This window comes from Mustelus asterias, chromosome 25 (assembly GCF_964213995.1).
Source record: "Mustelus asterias chromosome 25, sMusAst1.hap1.1, whole genome shotgun sequence".
Lineage (NCBI taxonomy): Eukaryota > Metazoa > Chordata > Chondrichthyes > Carcharhiniformes > Triakidae > Mustelus > Mustelus asterias.
Genome location: NC_135825.1, coordinates 10072505 through 10096715, shown reverse-complemented (window position 1 = coordinate 10096715; position 24211 = coordinate 10072505). Strand labels below are relative to the sequence as shown.

Here is a 24211-nt window from a genome sequence, read left to right as displayed (position 1 = left end):
CAGAAGACTAAGGAAATTTGTTATGTCAGCTACGACTCTCACCAGCAAAATGTTGCAACTCTCTTCAGAAAAACCTCTGCCACTCATCTCTTAGTTTATGATTCTGACTCCTACTGCAGTTAAACATTCTTTAACCATTCTTTCTCGTTGTATCACAGCTTGGTATGGCTCCTGCTCTGCCCAAGACCGCAAGAAACTACAAAAGTTCGTGAATGTAGCCCAATCCATCACACAAACCAGCCTCCCATCCATTAACTCTGGTTATACTTCCCACTGCCTCAGCAAAGCAGCCAGCATAATTAAGGACCCCATGCATCCTGGACATTCTCTCTTCCACCTTCTTCCGTCAGGAAAAAGATACAAAAGTCTGAGGTCACGTACCAACCGACTCAAGGACAGCTTCTTCCCTGCTGCTGTCAGACGTTTGAATGGACTTACCTTGCATTAAGTTGATCTTTCTCTACACCCTAGCTATGACTGCAACACTACATTCTGCACTCTCTCATCTCCTTCTCTATGAACAGTATGCTTTGTATAGCGCGCAAGAAACAATACTTTTCACTGTATGTTAATACATGTAACAGCAATAAATCAAAATCAAAAAATCAAAAGAAACTACAAAAGGGTTGTGAACGTAGCCCAGTCCATCATGCAAACTAACCTCCCGTTCATTGACTCTGTCTACACTTCTATGACTGTAACACTACATTCTGCACTCTCTCCTTTTCTTCTCCCCTGTGTACTCTATGAATGGTATGTGTTTTGTCCATACAGCGCGCAAGAAACAATACTTTTCAATACATCCCAATAGATGTGACAGTAATAAATCAAATCAAATCAACTGAATGTTTAACTGGAAGCCAATGGAAGTCAGTAAGTGAGGGGTGAACAGGGACATAGTTAGACCACGGAAAGCAGAATTTTGGATGACTTTCAACTTTACCTGCAGAAAACTACAGGAGTCTGGCTCAGTTGACCATGCACTGGGTTAGGTAGTTTGTGGATTCACTCCATTTACAGGGTCTGATGTGTAATCAATTCAGCACCAAAGGAGTGTCCCCTTTCAAGACCTTTTCTCCTTGATTTAAACCCTGTGCTACCATCTAAAAAACAGCAAGGAGGTCACATAGTGTCTTGGCCAAATATAAGTAAGAAACAAATTAACTAGTTATCCAGCAACCATCATACCGGCTGCCATGTTTACTTACAACAGCAGTCATTGTACATCAAAAAGTAATTCATTGGTGTGACATGTTTCTATGATAGCACTGCTGCCTCACAGCACCAGGGACACGGGTTTGATTCCAGCCTCGGGTCACTGTCTGTGATTAGTTTGCACATTCTCCCCGTGTCTGCGTGGGTTTCCCTCTGGGTGCTCCGGTTTCCTCCCACAGTCCAAAGGTGTGCAGGTTAGCTGGATAAAAAAAAATTACTGCGGATGCTGGAATCTGAAACCAAAAGAGAAAACGCTGGAAAATCTCAGCAGGTTTGGCAGCTTTGACAAAGGGGTCATCCGGACTCGAAACGTCAGCTCTTTTCTCTCCTTACAGATGCTGCCAGACCGGCTGAGATTTTCCAGCGCTCTCTCTTTTGGGTGCAGGTTAGCTGGATTGGCCATAATAGGAATTGCCCCTTAGTGTCCTAAAATGTGCAGATGATGTGGATTAGCCATGGTAAATGTGTGGGGTTACATGGATAGGGCAGGGGAGAGGGCCTGGAAAAGATGCTGTGTCAGAGAGTTGGTGCAGTCCAGATGGGCTGAATGGCCTCCTTCTGCTCAGTAAGGAGTCTAACAACACCAGGTTAGACTCCTTACTGTGTTTACCCCAAACCAATGCCGGCATCTCCACATCATGTCTCCTTCTGCTCTGTCGAGATTATGCATAAATAAGAAGCACTTCTTTTATATCACACTGCTAATGACCTCATGACACCCTGAAACACTTCAAAAGGCCAAAGCAGTGTTTTAGAAGTGTAGTCATTGTTGAAAAGTGGAAAATGTGTAAACTAATTTGCATACAAACAGAAATGAGATAATGAACAATGTATTTTAATAATACCAGTTCAGGGATTAATACTGGTTCGAATACTGGGCAGAAAGGCTCTCCTCCCAGTCGTGCTGTGGGATCTTACACACCTTTGTCAGTGCAATTGGAGGCTTGGTTTAAAATCTCATATAATGTTATACAAATTGTAAACATCATATACACTTGAGGTCACTGCAATCACACGCAATTGAAACAGCATGAAACAGCACTTTGCACTGGATTTGGTACACAGCAATATTCCACGCTACACTGCAGTTTGATTTTAATTGGAGCTACTAACTAGGTTCAAGTGTTGCTTTTTCAAACAAGGAATTCAGCAATCCAGTCTTAAGACTCTTAACTGGCTCTGTTTCTGTGCTTTTCATTTCAATTTTCCCCTGAAACCCAGCAAGGGGGTGCTAAAATTAGCCCGAGGTGATTAAACTCAGGAACACGGGCAAAACTGGTTAATCCAGCCCCATTAAAGAGCTGTTATTAAAAGCCAACTGACTGATGTCTCTCGTTTTACCTTGTGAAAAATTAATTATTTCTGTTTCAGTGACATTTTGGTTGTCTGTCATTTATAGTAGGTTACGGGATGGAAGTGTGGCACGGTGGCGCAGTGGTTAGCACTGCTGCCTCATGGCGCCAGGGACCCGGGTTCGATTCCCAGTTTGGGTCACTGACTGTGCGAAGTCTGCACGTTCTCCCCGTGTTTGCGTGGGTTTCCTCCGGGTGCTCCGGTTTCCTCCCACAGTTCAAAGATGTGCGGGATTGGCCATGCTAAATTGCCCCTTAGTGTCAGGGGAACTAGCTAGGGTAAACGTATGGTGATGGGGCCTGGGTGGGATTGTGGTCGGTGCGGACTCGATGGGCCGAATGGCCTCCTTCTGCACCGTCAGATTCTATGATTCTATTCTCTGAAGTAGGCTTAAGTCAGGATGAATCTAGTAATACAAGCACATAATAATCAGTAGTCTTCTAACAATCTCGAAAAGAAATTACAACATGAATCAGATCAGGACTTCATTCCTTTACGGGAAGAACGCTCAAGTATTTTGCCCTCAGTGCCCACGTAATGAAGGGTCGGGGAGCCTCAAGGCCACTGCTAAAGTGTGAATTTACAGTCCCAGATATTTCAAACAATTGATACACACAAGATCTTGTGTTTATCCACCAGAGAAGCCACAAAGAATCCACAAAGAATCACCCTCGCCAATTTATGGTTTTTAAGGGGGTTTGATAGTTATGTTATGTTCCCCAACACAAACTGGAGGAACAGTACCTCATCTTCCGATTGGACACTTTACAGCCTTCTGGACGAAACATTGAATTCAACAACTTCAGAGCATGAACTCTCCCCTCCACCTTCACCCACATTTCCATTTATTTGATTCCATTTCATTTCATCTCATTTATCTATTTTATCATCCTTCTTTTCACTTCTATTTTTCCACTTCTCCATTCTAGCTCTCCTTCTTGCCCCCCCCCCTCCCCCACCCTCCCTTTCAGGGCAACTGCCACATTCCTCAGGCAGTCCCTTAACAACCTGTACCTCTGTTCTGCCATCTTCACGTTCTGTTCACTTGATGGACATTCTTAGCACTTTCTCAGCCTTCTGTATAAAAGCAAATTACTGCGGATGCTGGAATCTGAAACCAAAAGAGAAAATGCTGGAAAATCTCAACAGGTCTGGCAGCATCTGTAAGGAGAGAAAAGAGCTGACGTTTCAAGTCCAGGTGACCCTTTGTCAAGGCTGAGCTTTGACAAAGGGTCGTCCTGACTCGAAACGTTGGCTCTATTCTCCCCCCCCCAACAGATGCTGTCAGACCTGCTGAGATTTTCCAGCATTTTCTGTTTTTGTTGCAGTAGTTATGTTGATGGGTTAATAATCCTGGGGCACGGATCAACAACCCGAAGATAGGAATTCAAGGCCTACCATGGCAGCTGGGAAAATCTAAATTCAGTTTTATTAAATAAATCTGGGATAAAACATTAGCCTCAGTAATGTTGACCATGAAACTACTTGATTGTTGTAAAAGAAAACCTATCTGGTTCACTAATATACTTTAAGGAAGGAAATCTGCCCTCCTGACCCATTCTGGCCCGTATCTGACCCTGGATACACAGCAATGTGGTTGACTCTTAACTGCTCTCTGAAATGGCCTAGTTAAAAGCCATTCAGTTCAGGGGCAATTAGGGATGGGCAACAAATGCTGGCCCGTTCAGCGACGTCCCATGTCCATGAATGTATTCATTAAAAAAGTGGCCTAGCAAGCCACTCAGTTGGTGGGGTCAACCAATAAAGGCTGTCATTGCCAGCAATTCCCACATTCATTAAGTGGGGGGAAAAATCCCACAAAGTGGATCACAAAATTTCAACAGAACAAACCAATGAATAATATCAACGCAGGTAGAATTGGATTTGTCATGGTTTCATGCCATGTATTATCAAGACTTGGTGGGGGTGGGGTCAGGGCAGCACGGTGGCACAGTGGTTAGCACTGCTGCTTCACAGCTCCAGGGACCTGGGTTCGATTCCCGGCTTGGTGTCACTGTCTGTGTGGAGTTTGCACATTCTCCTCGTGTCTGCGTGGGTTTCCTCCGAGTGCTCCGGTTTCCTCCCACAGTCCAAAGATGTGCGGGTTAGGTTGATTGGCCAGGCTAAAAAATTGCCCCTTGGTGTCCTGGGATGCGTAGATTAGCGGGTAAATATGTAGGGATATGGGGGTAGGGCCTGGGTGGGATTGTGGTCGGTGCAGACTCGATGAGCCGAATGGCCTCTTTCTGTACTGTAGGGTTTCTATGATTCTATGATGTCTGATCTACAAACCATTTGGACATCTCACCTCAAAAACAAACACGAGTATCTCGGAGCCTGGCCCTGGAAAAATCTTTTGACACTGGGCCATGTCTTAAATTTCCAAATTAGGAGATAGATCAAGGTTCAAAGTTGTTTTGTTCTTCCCAAAAACTTCTTGCCTCATTTCAGTGTTTGAATAATGCTTTTATCGCCTGCATAGTTTCTGACGCTTATCAGTTTAATTTGTAGCCAGGGATTCAGATATATGCCTTCATTTTCTCCGATGATACATTATTATTGATGCATGGTAATAACTTTGTTGCTGTTTATGAGCAGTGCTTTGATCAGAGGTCTGAAATCAGGGTCAGAATGGATAGCATTTGCCCATAAAGCAGCTGCAATTTTTTTCCCCACTGTAATACATCAAGACAGTTGCCGAAACAAGGGAACGGCACACGATCCTTCAGCGTATCCGATGTGGCCCAGGTTTGACGCTGATGTTTCCATTTTGTTGTCCAAACGTCCTGCCGACTTACAAGAGTCCTGACCATTCTGATGTATTCACGAGCTGCTGACAGCTTTGGCAAACAGTGGCTCACTGCTGAGTGGCAACCATGGTCATTAACACCTGGTACCCAGATGCTGGTACCAGCTGCCGAGGAAAGTTAAAGACTCGATTCAGAGGAAGAAGGAGGGGTGGAAGGTAGTGTTCAAGGCTGCGTCCCATGTAATGGACAGTATAGTATGGGAACAAATGATACATGAAATTGCATCTAATTAATTCAGAGCTGTGGTTCCACTGAAACTTCCAAGGATAGGTTGGCTCAGTAAAGTCAGAGTGACTATATTAATACTGACATGTAGCACAACAAAGGAATCCTAATTTGAACAGAGCCGAGTTCCAGGTTCAATCAGAATTCATTCATGTGCCCAATCCTAGACCAGGCAAAACAGTTATGGCACAGAGCTGAAGGACTTGTATTGGTGTGGTTGCATACACCCAGCGATATCTTCCCAGTCCTGTGGACAAATGTTCAAAGTTGAAATTTCTGAGAATTATGCTTCAGGCCATTGGCCCCAACATGTTTCTGCCTCTGGGCAATTGGCCCATTTGGAGGCTGACTAGGCCTGCCTTTGGGGGAAGGGTCTCCGCCACCGGTGGACAGTTAACTGGAGGCGGCTTGCCAGTAGCTGGTCTAAGGCCCGTGAGGCCTCCAATATTAAAACCACACCGTCCTCAAGCAGGGCTGCACCGTCAGTGAGCCACAGATGCTGCCATCGGCCTTACTGCGGACAGATTCCCACATCCATAAGGATAACCTCACTACTGCTTCCATCGCTCATACCTCCTTTGAAGCACTTTCCAAACCCATGACCGCTACCACCAAGAATGACAAGGGCTGCAGGTGCAGGGGAACACCACCAATTGCATGTTCCCCTCCAAGTCACTCACCATCCTGACTTGGAACTATATCGCCGTTTCTTCACCATCACTAGGTCATAATCTTGGAACTCCCTCCCTAACAGCAGTTTGGGCGTACACCAGCTGGACTGCAGCAGTTCAAGATGACAGTGCATTATCACTTTCTCAAGGGCAATTAGGGATGGGCAATAAATGCTGGCCTTGCCAGCGACATCCCACGGACAAATAAATTAGAAAAAAAGAGGGCACCTCAAAATGGCTTCCTTTCCTCCTCCGATAGTGGCAGCACCCACCTCTAGCCGGGCTGCTGAACCTCCAAGGTTGCAGGCTCTCTGTTTGGGCTTAAAACCTTAGGGACCCGCCCACCCAACCTTAGGGACCCGCCCACCCAACCTTAGGGACCCGCCCACCCAAAATCGATGGGAGCAAAAGTCAAAGATAAATACTTGATGAAACACACTGCTCACACGCTGAATCATTTGCTGCTGCAATCGAGGAAGGAAACATAGTTTCTGAAGTTGGAGCTGCCTCTTATCAATCTATTTCGGATATCAGACATCATTTACGTTCACTGCCTATATAGCAATGCATTCAAGATTTACGGCGCGGGAGCTGGGACTGGTGCAGGGTTGGAACTTCTTTCAGAACTCACCCCTTTTTCCACCATTCACATTGCTAATCCAATGCTCAACCGCATCGCTAGCCCCAAAACTGATGATTATAAAATGCCTTCAAATGACAAATTCTACTGTTTTAAAACAAACCATCTGGGGAATAACAGCATTAAATTTGATACTTGCTATCACTGTCCGTGCCAGCTCTCTCCACAAATGGCATTTTTGTAACAGTGTACGTCCCAGGACATCACTGCAAGAGTTCCTCAGAGTAGTATCCAAAGCCCAGCCATCTTCAGTTGTTTCATCAATGATATTCCCTCCAACATAAAGTCAGAAGTGGGGATGCTCAATGATGATTGCACAATGTTCAGTATCATTTATAACTCTCAAATGCTGAAGCAGTCTGTATTCAATAAGCAACCCCTCAATAAAAAACAAAATTGAGAGAGGCATCACCAATTAATTTGGGGCAGATTGTACTCAGTTTAGGGGATTTAAACATTAATTTAAATGCGACATTTGTGAATGCTTTTCAAAGGCGTGAGTTTACCTGTTCGGGACAGGAGTACAACGGGAGTCAATATTGGATTAAAGTTGCCAAATATTGGAGAATGTACTTTTGAAATGTGTTATATCCACCATCGTTGTTGCTATGTGTAAAATTCACCACTAAAAAATGCAATATTTCTTGGTTAAAAATAGTTCGCTGAGAGCAGGACAGTTTATGACAGGGTGAGGGGGGATCTTATGGAGACTTATAAGATAATGCGGGGGCTGGATAGGGTGGAGGCGGAGAGATTCTTTCCACTTAGTAAGGAAGTTAAAACTAGAGGACACAGCCTCAAAATAAAGGGGGGTCGGTTTAAGACAGAGTTGAGGAGGAACTTCTTCTCCCAGAGGGTGGTGAATCTCTGGAATTCTCTGCCCACTGAGGTGGTGGAGGCTACCTCGCTGAATATGTTTAAAGCGCGGATGGATGGATTCCTGATCGGTAAGGGAATTAAGGGTTATGGGGATCAGGCGGGTAAGTGGTACTGATCCACGTCAGATCAGCCATGATCTTATTGAATGGCGGGGCAGGCTCGAGGGGCTAGATGGCCTACTCCTGCTCCTATTTCTTATGTTCTTATGACAGTACAGATGTACGAGGCAAGTTTTTTTACACAGAGCGTGCTGGGTGCCTGGAACTCGCTGCCGGGGGAGGTGGTGGAAGCAGATACAATAGTGACTTTTCAAGGGTGTCTTAACAAATACATGAATAGGATGGGAATAGAGGAATATGATCCCCGGAAGGGTAAGGGGTTTTAGTTCAGTTGGGCAGAATGGTTGGTGCAGGAGGGCCGAAGAACCTGTTCCTGTGCTGTAATTTTCTTTGTTTCTTTAAGACCTGGACAAAACTTAGGCTTGGCTGATAAGTGGCAAGTAACATTCACGCCACCCACATGCCAGGCAATGGCCATCTCCAACAAGAGAGAATCCAACTATCACCCCTCGACGTTCAATAGCTTTACCGTCACGGAATCAAGATCCTGGGGGTTACCACTGATAGAAACTGAAGTGGGCCAGACACACAAGTGGTGTGGCCACAAGAGCAGATCAGAGATTAGGAATTCAGAGGCAAATAACTCACTTCCAGACACCCCAGAGCCTTTCCACCATCTACAAGGCACAAGTCAGCAGTGTAATGGAATACTCTCCAATTGTCTGGGTGAGTGGCTCAACACCATCCAGAACAAAATAGTCTGCTTGAAAGGCACCCCATCTACCAACTTAGCAATTAGGTCGGAATTCTCCGACCTCGCCCGCAGCTGGGATTCTCCAGTCCCGCTGCAGTGAATGCAGTTTTGGCCGAGAGTCAAATTCTCCATTCTCACTTGCAGCGTCGGCGGGGCGAACGCGATTGGAGAATCCCGGCCTCAGTCCCTCCGCCACTGACGCGTGGTGGCAACATTGTGTACCATCTACAGGATGCACTGCAGAAACTAATCAATGGTCCTTTGACAGCATTTTCTAAACACACAGACACTACCGCCTGGAAGGACAAAGACAGCAGGTGCATGGGAACACAATCACCTTCAAGTTGTCTCCCAAACCACACACAATCCTGACTTTGGAGCTATATTGCTGTTCCTGCATTGCCGCTGGGTCAATATTCTGGAACTCCTTTCCTAACAGCACTGCTTCACCACCTGTACTGAGGTGGTTCAAGAAGGTGCCTCACAACCACTTTCTCAAGGGCGATTTGGGATGTGCAACAAATGTTGGCCTTGCCAGCGACGCCTGCATCCCATAAAAGAATAAGAAACAGGTACATGTCCCACACATATTTTTGGCAGGTTTGATTTAACAGCAACATCAGTTTCTTCCCATCTTTTAGATTCACAGGCATTAGTCACCCTCAAATATCTCAAACAGGTGATGACTTCTTCATGTGCAAGTCTAGACAACCCATTAGATTTTCTTTGAGTGTCATCTTACTTTCCAACAGAGATAGCAGGTGGAAAGATGGAAATAAGGTCCTTACCTTATGGTATAAAAGCAAATTACTGCGGATGCATCTTTCATCCCCTTCCCCCTGCAGTACAAATATCTTCCACTTTCTATACCTTTTAGCTTTGACAAAGGGTCATCTGGACTCAGCTCTTTTCTCTCCTTACAGATGCTGCCAGACCTGCTGAGATTTTCCAGCGTTTTCTCTTTTGGTTCCTTACCTTACGGATCCAGTCCTTCCTACATCCTTTTACTTATTGAGTTTCGCAAGGCCAGGGCAATCCTAATAAACTATGGTTGAAAATAGAATCATTTTAAAAATGAAGGCAAGCAGCCTTCCTAAAATACCAAACTTACTTGCTGTGAGTGGATTGGTTGACCGCTGCAATTAAACCAGAAGTGGGTATGTTCAGTTCCTATTTCAATATCATCAAGCTTTTTAATCAAGTCCACGCACTTTTGGGGGATTAAAATTCTGAAGAGTGTCTGTGTTGGCACTAACTACGTAGAAAGTGGCATGCGTTGGCAGATTGGTTTGGTTTACGTACCAGTAGAAATAATGAGCGATTTTCACATCGCAGATGGCCCTCCGCAGCAGAAACCTCACCAGGGGGCTGTCCAGGTAACATTCAAACTTCAGGGCCTGCAAGGTAGGAAAACACAGGACATGTAACTCACTCCATCTCAGGTACCATCTCTCTGAAGCTGTATCAACATGAATGCAGGGACCCACCTACAGTCTTGACGTGTTAAAGTTCCATATGCAGACTGAGCAGACATTCACCTCTTGCCGAGCCAGTTGTCACGAGGCAGACAAGCCAAGCTCTGTTTATTGGACAGTAATTTAGCTTTGTTCATAGAATCCCTACAGTGCAGAAGGAGGCCATTCGGCCCATCGAGTCAGCACCGACCACAATCCCACCCAGGCCCTATTCCTGTAACCCCACATATTTACCCTGCTATCTACCCCTTGACACGAGAGTCAATTTAGCATGGCCAAACAACCTAACCCGCACATCTTTGGAGTGTGGGAGGAAACCGGAGAAAGCCATGCAGACACAGGGAGAACGTGCAAACTCCACACAGACAGTGATCCGAGCTGAAACTGAACCTGGGTCCCTGGTGCTGTGAGGCAGCAGTGCTAACCACTGTGCCACCCAATAGTTCAGAAAATCACTGATCTCATAGATCTGCTAAAACTTTAGCAGTCAGGTCTGATTTCTGTGCCTCATTCTCTTGACAAGGTGGTTTTAAAAGTAAAGATACAATGCTAATCATGGCAAACAGTAATTCAGGTTAATAGTCCCTTGAGAGAATGGTTCATTGATGTAGGGTGGAAGAGATAATAAACCGTAAAATAACTCATTTATTTCCCTTTGGAGAAAAGGGAGGTCTGACACTTACTGCTCAGACATGGTAAGAAGTCTCACAACACCAGGTTAAAGTCTAACAGGTTTATTTAGCACCAGGAGCTTTCGGAGCTCTGAAAGCTCATGATTCCAAGTAAACCTGTTGGACTTTAACCTGGTGTTGTGGGACTTCTTACTGTGCCCATCTTAGTCCAACGCTGACATCTCCACATCATACTCAGACATGCACAGCTACCTGCTACAAGTGATACTGAGTACAAAGTAAAAGGCAAGATCAACAAAGGAGGAAACACCAGGAAGGTGACCATGTGTACCATCTCTCTGGGATTGAAATGGAATGACAATAATTTAAATCTTAAATAGATAGGGCGTGCTTATTGTTGTTCATTTTGAGGACATTAGTGCCGCTAATCTGATATTCGATAATCATAGAAACCCTACAGTGCAGAAGGAGGCCATTCGGCCCATCGAGTCTGCACCGACCACAATCCCACCCAGGCCCTACCCCCACATATTTACTCGCTAATCCCTCTAAGTCTGCACCGACCACAGTCCCACCCAGGCCCTACCCCCACATATTTACTCGCTAATCCCTCTAACCTACACATCCCAGGACTCTAAGGGGCAATTTTTAACCTGGCCAATCAACCTAACCCGCACATCTTTGGACTGTGGGAGGAAACCGGAGCACCCGGAGGAAACCCACGCAGACACGAGGAGAATGTGCAAACTCCACACAGACAGTGACCCGAGCCGGGAATCGAACCCGGGACCCTGGAGCTGTGAAGCAGCAGTGCTAACCACTGTGCTACCGTGCCGCCGTAGAGGGAGGACATAATCATGTCCTCCCTCTACTGCCCTCCTCCTATTCCCCAAGTGGAGTTGATGCAGCACCCACTTTGGTTGGAGGGTGTAATTACACTGCAACAAATTTACACAGGCAACTTCAACTGGTTGGCATTTATAATGGCATGCAAATAAAATAAATTGACTTTAAAACGTGGATTAAATTACTTCTGTAAACCCTGATCCAGTTATCCTCCAGCCTCGAACTCACCTGAGGATTACACTTGGTCTTAGTCGTCTTAGGCCGGTCAGCCTCTCAAATGTCACAGTCAGTTAATCAAATATAGAAATAAATTCCAGGTTGTGTGAAGGTGCAGTACTCACTTGTACTAACTGAGGTAGGAAATCCACCAGCTCTGACATGGACATAGTCTCCATCCACTGCACTGCAGTATGGCGCAACTCCTGATCAGGGAATCTGAATAACAGCAAGGAACCAGCATCGGGCAGCATTAGCTCACTGACTGGGATGGCATTAGCTTAGCGTGTCAGTACTTGTTGCATACAATAGGTGTACATTCCCTCAGGTATCTAAGCGTAAGGGATGATCACCTGAGATGTTCAAAATGATTAAAGGCTTTGAGAGGGTAGGCACAGTAAGTAGTCTCACAACACCAGGAGACTACTTACTGTGCCTACTCCAGTCCAACGCCGGCAACTCCACATCTTTGAGAGGGTAGGTACAGAGAAATGAACGACCACCATAAAGGGAGATAACCTAGAAATCAGAGCAAAGCTAATCAGAGGTGATATCAAGAAGCACTTCTTCACACAAAGCGTTAGCATATGCCTGGAACTCCCTCCCCCCAAAAAGCTGCTGAGAGTGGGGTTCAATTGAAATTTTATAAATTGAGATGTATAGATTCTTATTTTTTTAAATTCATTCGTGAGACATGGGCGTCACTGGCCAGCATTTATTGCCCATCCCCAGTTGCCCCTGTTCAGAGGACGGGTGAGAGTCGACCACATTGCTGTGGGTCTGGAGTCACATGTAGGCCAGACCGGGTAAGGAAGGCAGATTTCCTTCCCTAAAGGACATTAGTGAACTAGATGGGTTTTTCTAACAATCGCCAATGGTTTCATGGTCATCAGTAGATTCTGAATTCCAGATATTTTTTATTGAATTCGAATTCCACCGTCTGCCGTGGCGGGATTCGAACCCAGGTTCCCACAACAATAGCTGGGTTTCTGGACTAATAGTCTGGCAATAATACCACTAGGCCATTGCCTCCCCTTAATATCCTTTGCCAAGGATATTAAAGAAAATTGAATCAAGTCAGAAAAATGGTGTTTAGATACTCTACAGCCATATTTAAACTGAATAGTGGAACAGGCTTAAGGGGCTGAATGACCTGCTCCTGTTCTTATCTTTTATTTCAAAAACTAAGGTTTAATTATCCACCCAGCGAATGTTAAAATGTTGATCTTTTTGATGGCTGCTGCTGAATGAATAAAAGGATAAACCACTGATGCATTTATGTTTTGCCCCTTATTAATTCCCTTCCCTCCTTTTCTGAAAGATCAGAACAAGGGGTCAGTCTGAGGATTCGGGGCAGACCATTTAGGACGGACATGAGGAGACATTTCTTCACCCAAAGAGTGGTGAGCCTGTGGAATTCATTACCACAGGAAGTAGTTGATGCCAAAACATTGAATGTATTCAAGAGGCGGCTGGATATAGCACTTGGGGCGAATGGGATCAAAGGTTATGGGGAGAAAGCAGGATTAGGCTATTGAGTTGGATGATCAGCCATGATCGTGATGAATGGCGGAGCAGGCTCAAAGGGCCGAATGGCCTCCTCCTGCTCCTATCTTCTATGTTTCTATCAATTCCTCATTGAGATATGATTCCATAGGGATTTCTGGCTCCTTGAACAAGTGCCTTCATTTTTTATGCATGATGATGTGCTTAAATCTTTCAAGATTCTTGTTTGAATTATTTAGTTGGCATTCGTTGTTGGGGGAGTTTATGCTGCTCAGAAAATCTACTCTAAACATTAAATGTGAAATTCGTGAGTATCATCTGTGTAAAGTAATGCTTGTGAAATAAGCAATTAGCATGTTACATTAGTGTGTGAGTTGTGGCTCAGTGTGTAGCATTCTTGCCTCTGAGTCAGAAGGTTCTGGGTTCGAGTCCACAATCAAGTTTGACACTTCATTTGGGAAGAAAATGTTTTTTTTGAATATTTCTGGGGTCCAGCGTTGTATTCTGTAAAGTAAGTTGTGGGGCGTGTGTGTGTGAATTTAATTGCTTTAGGATGTCCGTGTGGATTTGGGTTTTTAACTGTTGTATTTCAAAGGGAGGCACGAATGAATTTAGAATGAATTAGAAAAGGTCATAAATAAGTCAAGGTTATTAAATTTTATGTTACCTGAAAGTAGTGGCCATGAGGAGAATCTAAAAGATTTTATACCCCGGGAAAGGTAAATCTCAAAGAAGGATAAGGACAATGGGAAAGGATGAAAGAGATAAGACCATTAGAGAGGTTGGGAGCTATAGAATCATGGAATCTTACAGTGCAGAAGGAACCCATTTGGCCCATCGAGTCTGCACCGACCACAATCCCACCCAGGCCTCATCCCCACAACCCCTTCCATTTACCTTCGCCAGTCCCCCTGACGCTAAGGGGTAGTTCAGCATGGCCAATCCACTCAATCAATATACAAAAAACAGATTACTGGTCAGTATCATATTGCTATTTGTGGGAGTTTGCTGTGTGCAACCAACATAATATATCATGTTTCCTATATCATAACAGTAATTACACATTAAAAATGCTTCTTAGATTGTAATGGACCTCAGGACATCCAGTGATCCTGCAAGATGTTATATATATGTAAGCCTTTTTTGTTCTGATGGCGATAGTTTATTGTGGATAGATGATGTAACTGGGTGAAATGGCCACCAACAACATACTTTTAAAAGCAATGGACCTACAATGACACTGTGGGAAATGAGCCATTACCTTGTCTATACTCATGTTTGTTGCACTACTTACGTCGCATGGAGCAAACCCAATGCATCCAGGTGACCGAGACAATTCCACTGTTTGAGTAGGGTGTAGATATCGGGCAGGCAGGCCCACTCCCAGCTGGGGGCGCTGGCGAGCACCAGAGGCAGGCAGCTGCATTCTGCGTGACAGTAATATCGCTTCTCCCACAACAGCTTCTTGTCAGCTTCTGTCAGCCTGCAGGGGATCGGGAGTTGGGGGAGGGGGTGGGGGGGAGCGATGAGGGTCAAGAGAAGCAGAGGGTGGTCATCAGTCAGCACGAGACACCAAAGACACAACGACATCGTTACTGCACATAACCATCTGGCCTCAGAGGACATCAAAGTAGCCAGAGATTGGAAGCGGCTTCTCAGACACTCTTGCTCCGTCCTGGTCGCATAGGTCAGGCTTGTTGGTGGAAACGTCCTAACATGGGTCATGATAAGGCATTCATTTGAATCCATGTGACATAAAGTTACACATGAGGACGTATTACTAAGAAAGAACTTAAATCTGCCCTGGGTAACATTAATGCAACAGAACCTAATTATATCAAACTTGTTCTCGGGGTCAACAGGAGGTCCATTTGAATCAAATGAATTCTAGCCGGCATAAATAGAATGAACTTGATTTACCCCCATTGCAGGGTTTGACCAATTTACTTTTCCAACCCATCCCTCTGTCAAAGTTGACAATCCATCGAGGTACAATTCCATGCATTGCAGCAGCCCTCTGCTACCACACAGGAATAGTCACTCGTCCAACTGCCTGGAACCTGGATAGTGAGCGGCAGCAGACTCTTAGACAAAAGCAGGAGATCCCCGCAGGGGTGACACGGTGGCACAGGGACCCGGGTTCGATTCCCGGCTTGGGTCACTGTCTGTGTGGAGTTTGCACATTCTCCCCGTGACTGCGCGGGTTTCCTCCGGTTTCCTCCCACATTCTGCAAGACGTGCTGGTTAGGTGCATTGACCCGAACAGGTGCCGGACTGTGGCGACTAAGGGAATTTCACAGTAACTTCACTGCAGTGTTAATGTAAGCCTTACTTGTGACACTAATAAGTGTCACAAGTAACTAAGTGTGTTGATGAAGGTAGGGCAGTTGATGTCATATACATGGATTTTAGTAAGGCGTTTGATAAGGTCCCCCATGGTCGGCTTATGATGAAAGTAAGGAGGTGTGGGATAGAGGGAAAGTTGGCAAATGGAGTTTAACCCTGATAAATGTGAGGTGATTCATTTTGGTAGGACTAATTTAAATGTGGATTACAGGGTCAAAGGTAGGGTTCTGAAGACTGTGGAGGAACAGAGAGATCTTGGGGTCCATATCCACAGATCTCTAAAGGTTGCCACTCAAGTGGATAGAGCTGTGAAGAAGGCCTATAGTGTGTTAGCTTTTATTAACAGGGAGTTGGAGTTTAAGAGCCGTGGGGTTATGCTGCAACTGTACAGGACCTTGGTGAGACCACATTTGGAGTATTGTGTGCAGTTCTGGTCACCTCACTATAAGAAGGATGTGGAAGCGCTGGAAAGAGTGCAGAGGAGATTTACCAGGATGCTGCTTGGTTTGGAGGGTAGGTCTTATGAGGAAAGGTTGAGGGAGCTAGGGCTGTTCTCTCTGGAGCGGAGGAGGCTGAGGGGAGACTTAATAGAGGTTTATAAAATGATGACGGGGATAGATAGAGTGAACGTTCAAAGACTATTTCCTCGGGTGGATGGAGCTATTACAAGGGGGCATAACTATAGGGTTTGTGGTGGGAGATATAGGAAGGATATCAGAGGTAGGTTCTTTACGCAGAGAGTGGTTGGGGTGTGGAATGGACTGTCTGCAGTGATAGTGGAGTCAGACACTTTAGGAACATTTAAGCGGTTATTGGATAGGCACATGGAGCACACCAGGATGATAGGGAGTGGGATAGCTTGATCTTGGTTTCAGATAAAGCTCGGCACAACATCGTAGGCCGAAGGGCCTGTTCTGTGCTGTACTGTTCTATGTTCTATAATAAATAAACTTTAAACTTTACTTTATTTTCCAGTTACTGTCAAAGATGGCAGTTTACTCTGGCAGTATTCATCAACACCTCCCTCGCCTCACTCCCAACTCTTATTTTAAGGACACTGTAGTATTAGCAGCCCTGCTTGGCTGAGGTCACCCAATTCTGAGAATTAAACTCCAAGACATGCCCACTGTCTATAATTCAGAATGTGCATTCTTAAATCAATTTGATTTTGATTTGATTTATTGTTGTCACATGTATTAACACATAGTGAAACGTATTGTTTCTTGCGCGCTATACAGACAAAGCATACCGTTCATAGAGAAGGAAAGGAGACCGTGCAGAATGTAGTGTTACAGTCATAGCTAGGGTGCAGAGAAAGATCAACTTAATATAAGGGGATTTATAATTTAAAAATGCTCTATGGCTATTGGTTAAATCACAACAATAACACAGCACAATAAAACATCCCAGGGAGCAGCAAACGAAATTTGACACTGAGCCATATAAGGATATGGGCAGTACGGTGGCACAGTGGTTAGCACTGCTGCCTCACAGCGCCAGGGACCCGAGTTCGATTCCCGGCTTGGGTCGCTGACTGTGCGGAGTCTGCACACTCTCCCTGTGTCTGCGCGGATTTCCCCCGGGTGCTCCGGTTTCCTCCCACAGTCCAAAGATGCGCAGGTTAGGTGGATCGGCCATGCTAAGTTGTCCACAAGTGTCAGGGGGGATTAGCAGGGTCAATATATGGGGTTACAGCGATAGGACCTGGGTAGGATCGTTGTCGGTGCAGGCTCGATGGGCCTCCTTCTGCGCTGTCGGGATTCTATGACGTATTAGGACAGGTGACCAAAAGCATGGTCAAAAAAAAGTGGGTTTAAAGGAGCATCTTAGGAGGTGGAGAGAGAGAGACAGAAAGGCTGAGGGGTTTAGGGAGGGAATTCCAGTGCTTTGGGCCTTGGCAGCTGAAACCTGGAAATGCTGTGTAATATGTCTTCGGAGACAGAAGTCAATTCACCAAAATCCCGTTATTTACAATTCCAACAACAGTACGCAGAGTGCTATCAGTCAGCAGTCTACCTTCGGGAGTGCCAGAGGAACTGGCGCTCTGTTAAATACAAGGCAAGGACTCCCTGATTGGCACATCAATTTACTCCTTAATCAAGGACATCTTTTTGTGACTCCTTAATCAGGGGGTTCATATTCCATTAAGAACATAAGAACATAAGAAATAGGAGCAGGAGTAGGCCATCTAGCCCCTCGAGCCTGCCCCGCCATTCAATAAGACCATGGCTGATCTGAAGTGGATCAGTTCCACTTACCCGCCTGATCCCTATAACCCCTAATTCCCTTACCGATCATGAATCCATCTATCCGTGATTTAAACATATTCAGCGAGGTAGCCTCCGCCATTTCAGTGGGCAGAGAATTCCAGAGATTCACCACCCTCTGAGAGAAGTTCCTCCTCAACTCTGTCCTAAACTGACCCCCCTTTATTTTGAGGCTGTGCCCTCTAGTTCTAGCTTCCTTTCTAAGTGGAAAGAATCTCTCCACCTCTACCCTATCCAGCCCCTTCATTATCTTATAGGTCTCTATAAGGTCCCCCCTCAGCCTTCTAAATTCCAACGAGTACAAACCCAATCTGCTCAGTCTCTCCTCATAATCAACACCCCTCATCTCTGGTATCAACCTGGTGAACCTTCTCTGCACTCCCTCCAAGGCCAATATATCCTTCCGCAAATAAGGGGACCAATACTGCACACAGTATTCCAGCTGCGGCCTCACCAATGCCCTGTACAGATGCAGCAAGACACCTCTGCTTTTATATTCTATCCCCCTTGCGATATAGGCCAACATCCCATTTGCCTTCTTGATCACCTGTTGCACCTGCAGACTGGGTTTTTGCGTCTCATGCACAAGGACCCCCAGGTCCCTTTGCACATAGGCCAACCTCAATGGCCTGATTGACGTCATTACATGCTGGAACAATTAAAATCAGCGATATGCAAGAGGATAGAATTGAGAGGACCGGGCTGGATTGATTCTACAGAGATAGGCTGGGGGAGGGGAGGAGGAGGAAGTGTATAAGGGATGGCTTCAGTGATGGAAACCAGTCACTTACAGAAGACAGTATTCTTTTATCATGGTTTTTAATCTGAACTTGTCCATCATCCCCTCTTTAATGATTCATGTTATTTTTCTTTCAATTCAGCGATCATCGTCAATATTTAGCCAACTTTCTCTGAAGGCTTTGCCACTGACTTGTTATGAGGATGTTCCAGTTGATGCAGGATTAGCATTACAATAACCAGAGATCCATACACCTTCATGCACCTTCTGGCAGCGGAACAATCGGGCACCGATAGACAACAGGAAACATTGCGCCCGGCGCCCTCTCAACCAGACAACGATTTGCTCAGCGAGAGAGGGTTAAAGTAAAGTTTATTTATCAGTAAGGCTGACATTAACGCTGCAATGAAGTTACTGTGAAATTCCCCTTGTTGCCACAGTCCGGCGCCTGTTCGGGTCAATGCACCTAACCAGCACGTCTTTAAGCATGTGGGAGGAAACCGGAGCACCCGGAGGGAACCCACGCAGATATGGGTTAAGGGGCTTGTGAAATCTAAGAGGAGTATTTTTTTAAATACCCATTGTATTAGTATTGAGGTAGGGGGGCTCCTTGTGAAACCTATGAAAATAATTTTTAAAAATACCCTTTTTGAAGAGGTAGTGTTGTGCTTAATGCGGTGGACCGGCAGCCAGGGGTTGGGAACTCAAATCTCACTTCAGCACGTTGTAAATTTTAATTAAACAGATCTGAAAAGTCTAAGTTAAAAAATCACCGTGAAAGGCTGTTGTATTGTCATTAAAACCCATGCATGCCTTGGGGGGGGGGGGGGGGGGGGGGGGGAAGAGAACTTGACACTGCAGCTCTCTGACCCAGGCGTGACTCCAATTATGCGACAGAGTCTCAATGCCCTTGGACGTTGTCAGGGCAACTTTGAATTGGTTAAACCAAATGCAGCTTTTTCTTTTGCACAATAACTCGCGTCCCGAGCGCAAATTAAAATTAAAAAAATAATTTTCACTTCTGACTGCCGCCGGATAAAACTAAAAACCCGGGTCGGTCGTGGAGATCGAAGGGGCGTTCTGCCAGTCAGGGTGAAAGGAAGGGGAAACGTTGCCTCTGGAGAAAAGCAAAACCCAGGAGCAGATGTCAATTAAGCTGCAGTCCAGTTAAATGGCTGTGTTCATGTTGGCCTGGGGGGTGGGGGGGGGGGAAATGGTGTGGGGGGGGGGTGTCCCACTGACCAGCGAAGTTTTGCACGAACAGCAGAGGTCACGGGGGGGGGGGGAAGAGAGTGAAAGAAATATACAAGGTTTTAATTAACTCATTGCATGTGCACATCGATCATACACTAAGGACGCAGAGACAAAACTAAAATGTTACAGTTGAGCTGGTAATGACGCCCCAGTCTCCTGATCTGATCATTACCGTCCCTGCCACGGATCCTCATCTCTCCCTTAACTCAAAACTCGTGCCCTTCTGCTGAATGGAAGTTTATTTTAGGTCCCTCTGACAATGTCGCACTGCCAAAGTCATTCTCTACACCAGGTGGCAGTCTATTCCACAAATACCTCAACAATCCTTCAGCATGAAGAAAATATTCCATCCCTTCCCCTGTGGGTATCAGCAAATAATCTTCTAATTTGGGCAAGGTTATTTCTACTTTCGGAACAGCTCATTGCTTTAGTTGTGCACACTCCAATCTTTCTCTTTCCGATGCCATTTCTAAAGATCTCTGCAGCGTAACTGTCGAAAATGACTTCAAAAATATTATTTCCAACCACCCCCCCAGCTTCCATCTTCCTCATATGAAGCATGCTCTCCCCGTGTCTGCATGGGTTTCCTCCGGTTTCCTCCCACGGTCCAAAGATGTGCAGGTTAGGTGGATTGGCCACGCTAAATTACCCCTTAGTGTCCCAAGATGTGTAGGTTAGGGGGATTAGTAGGTTAAATAGGTGGAGTTATGAGGATAGAGCGAGGTTGAGCCTGAGTAAGGTGCTCTGTTGGATAGTCGGTGCAAACGCGATGGCCCGAATGGCCTCCTTCTGCACTTTTGGGATTCTATTCTTTGGAAGTGCATAGGCTGGAGTTGGGCTCCAAATGAGCACTGCTGCCCAGGTCAGCCGAAGATACGTACTATCAGCTTGGGGAACTATGGAAGCTGGGACCAGCTGGTGCACCTATGAACACCTGAGCCTACTCTACCTTTGCTGAATGTCCCACGCTGTTCCCCATTATTCCTCCATTGCAACAGTAGCTTATCTGTTGTAAAGCACTGAGGAGCCTGTTGACGGGGTGGAAAGTGCCATAGAAACGCAAGTCTTTCTACTATTTACCAGTTTCACTTTACAATTGGGTGTTCAATATATGAAAATAAACAGGTGGAGACCATGGCGAGGAATCCAGATGCTGAGCGGTGAGCTGGACAGCTCAAAGGCTCATATGTCTGGTCCTTCATTGTTAGCCCTTGGCTTTGCTTGTCAGCAGTTATTGGATTACACTGCTTCCCTGGCACATCACAGCCTGATCCAATTACAGCCCACAGGGTGAGCAAACAGATACCCGATCCCACCCCCTGTTTTAGTGACTTCCCTTAGTCGTTTGATCTCTGGGAAATGATGAAAGATTTGGTGTAGAACTGTGGGCAGTTGCCAACTAAGGTTAAGGTTCATTATTGTCACAATTAGGCTTACATTAAAAATGCAATGAAGTTATTGTAAAAATTCCCTTGTTGCCACACTCCAGCGCCTGTTTGGGTACACCGAGGGAGAATTTAGCACCGAACCAACATGTCTTTCGGACTGTGAGAGGAAACCGGAGCACCCAGAGGAAACCCGCGCAGACATGGGGGGAACGTGCAAACTCCACACAGGCTGTCACCCAAGGACGGAATCGAACTCGGGTCCCTGGTGCTGTGAGGCATGATGTGGAGATGCCGGCGTTGGACTGGGGTAAACACAGTAAGAAGTTTAACAACACCAGGTTAAAGTCCAACAGGTTTATTTGGTAGCAAAAGCCACACAAGCTTTCGGAGCTCTTAGCCCCTTCTTCAGGTGAGTGGGAATTCTGTTCACAAACAGAGCTTATAAAGACACAGACTCAATTTACATGAATAATGGTTGGAATGCGAATATTTACAACTAATCAAGTCTTTACTGCTAATCAAGACTAATCAAGTCTCACTGCTGTGAGGCAGCAGTGCTAACCACTGTGCCACCGCGCCGCGCTTTGGATGATCCAAACTGGACACAGGCAAACAGGGCCGATGCAAGAACAGAAAGCGTCTGCGCTACACAAGGAATTGGACGTGCGCCTAGGGGAAAGAGAAGTGGGGAAACAGAGTGCAAAGCCACTTTAAGGAAAGGAAATATTAAACCTTCCTGTGATGATTTCTCTGAGCAATTGGGAAATTATACAAGAAAAACTCAAAAAGATAAAATTTCTGTGGTGAGCGATTTTCTGGAAGGGAATTGAAAAGACACACATTAGCCACACTGCAGAGGTTCTTTCATGTCATTTCTAATAGAGTCATTCAGCCATTGAATGACTGATTGGGTTTGCTTCCATTCATCTGCAGAACTTATAGAAAACAATTTTTTTTGTACGATTCCTCAGAATGGGTCACGTCATGCCTTCAAGATTTATTTTCATATTTGTGCTTGGGATGCGAGTGTCGTAGACAAGGTCACCATTTATTGCCCATCCCTAATTGCCCTCCAGAAGAACGGTGGTGAGCCATCTTCTTGAACCACTGCAGTCCACGTAGGTTTACCCACAGTTATTTCCACAGCGGTTTGATGCAATTGTATGGCTTGTTCGGCCTTTCAGAGGACAGCTAAGGGTCAACCACATTACTCTGATATACACATAGGCCAGACCAGGTAAGGATGGCAGATTTCCTCCCTTAAAGGATGTTAGTGAACCAGCTGGGTATTTACAACAAGGTAAGAAGTTTAACAACACCAGGTTAAAGTCCAACAGGTATATTTGGTAGCAAAAGCCACACAAGCTTTCGGAGCTCCAAGCCCCTCCGAAAGCTTGTGTGGCTTTTGCTACCAAATAAACCTGTTGGACTTTAACCTGGTGTTGTTAAACTTCTTACTGTGTTTACCCCAGTCCAACGCCGGCATCTCCACATCATATTTACAACAAACCATTAATTTTGTGATCATTATTAAATGAGACCAGCATTTTATTCCAGATTAATTTATTTATTGAAGTTAAATTTCCCCATTGCTGTGGTGGCACTTGAACGAATTTCTCCAGCGCACTAGCCAAGACTGCCCAGAAATATTACCACTATACTACCGTACTTTATTGGACCATATAGAAGGCAAAAATATTTACAGACAATACTCGGTCCATGCGAGCTCCGGGACTGGTTTAGATCTTCTGAGGTAGAAGGTGCAGAGAGGAATTTTCTGGAGTACCTTTCCCTTGGGTTTTTTTCTCTTTTCCTGCGGGTGGTTTGGGTTGGGGAGAGTGGCAGGGTGTGTTTAGTTCTCAGAGGCCTAACAATCACATGGAGTGGCTTTAAAGATTGACTAATTCCTCCATGTTGTTCAGTTCCATTTGTTAATGGCCGTTTCAGCTCTCAGAGATTGCTTTAAACTGATGCAGGGCACAGAACGATGCAGCACAGGAGGCAACCATTTGGCCCATTGGGTCTGTGCTGGCCCTTAGAGAGCGAATCAATTAATTTTAATTCCCTTCATCTATTTTCAAAGAGATTTTTTCCCAGCCCCCCTTTTAAGTTTATATCCAGTTCCCTATTGAAAGTTGCTGGGTGCTGTCTTACTAGAAGAATTCATGTCATAAAAGTCTGAAAACGGGTGTGTTTCACACTTGTTTTTTGGGCGAGTTTGGCAATGCAATCTTACCACACTCCTGTCAACTTTTTTGACAGCAGGGAGATTCGAAGCCTAAGCTTGCCGGTGAAGCCAGCTTCAGAGCGCTTGGGCACCATTGCATAGGGTGTCCCGATCTCTCAGCGAACTGGGAGACCCCCGCCCTCCCTCTTGCCCCCATGGACATCGGACCACCCCCCCCCCTCCCCCCCCCAACATTGGCAGCATACCCCACACCAACACGGGTTGCTAGTACTGGGGCATCAGGACTCTCAGGACGTTCCTGAGTCCCCCTGGCGGACCCCTCTATGGCCCAACCCCCCCCCACATAGCTTACCCCGCATAACCCCGCTCCCTGGTCATTGCCCAACCCCCACAGGTTCCCCCATCATAGTCCCACCCCATAGGCCCCACCTTCACTTAGGCCACACCCCCTGCACTGGCCAACTGCGCACTGTCGGGGTGCCAGATGGGCAGTGTTAGGGTGATAGATGGGCACCCTGTCCAATGGGCATGCCCCCGACCACCTAGGGGCTTCAGTGGCTTCTGGTCCGTCCGTCCCCCCAGCCCCGGTGTGGCCATCACGTTTGATCTCCCCCGTTGTGGAGACCAGCAGTGCTTCATGCTGGTGTGAGATCAAACCAGCGAGGTGGTAAGCATCGTGAGCCATAAACGACCGGGCAGAATGCGTTAATGTCATGTTAATGATGATATTAACATTCAAATTGGCTTT

At 45.8% G+C, this 24211-nt stretch overlaps 1 protein-coding gene across 2 annotated transcripts in view; it reads right to left on the bottom strand.

Moving 5' to 3' along the window:
- The window catches only part of pik3c2b (phosphatidylinositol-4-phosphate 3-kinase, catalytic subunit type 2 beta), a 191054-nt gene that overhangs the window by 35080 nt on the left and 131763 nt on the right, over positions 1-24211 (bottom strand). Inside the window, exons 16-18 of one of the 2 annotated variants that reach the window (XM_078242059.1) lie at positions 14576-14764; positions 11901-11994; positions 9909-10003 (exon numbers count right to left, since the gene is read on the bottom strand). The exons of the other annotated variant lie outside the window; for it this stretch is intronic. Coding sequence (XP_078098185.1) covers positions 9909-10003; positions 11901-11994; positions 14576-14764 — 378 coding nt within the window. The remainder of the gene's footprint in view (positions 1-9908; positions 10004-11900; positions 11995-14575; positions 14765-24211) is intronic. 2 annotated transcript variants of the gene reach the window in all.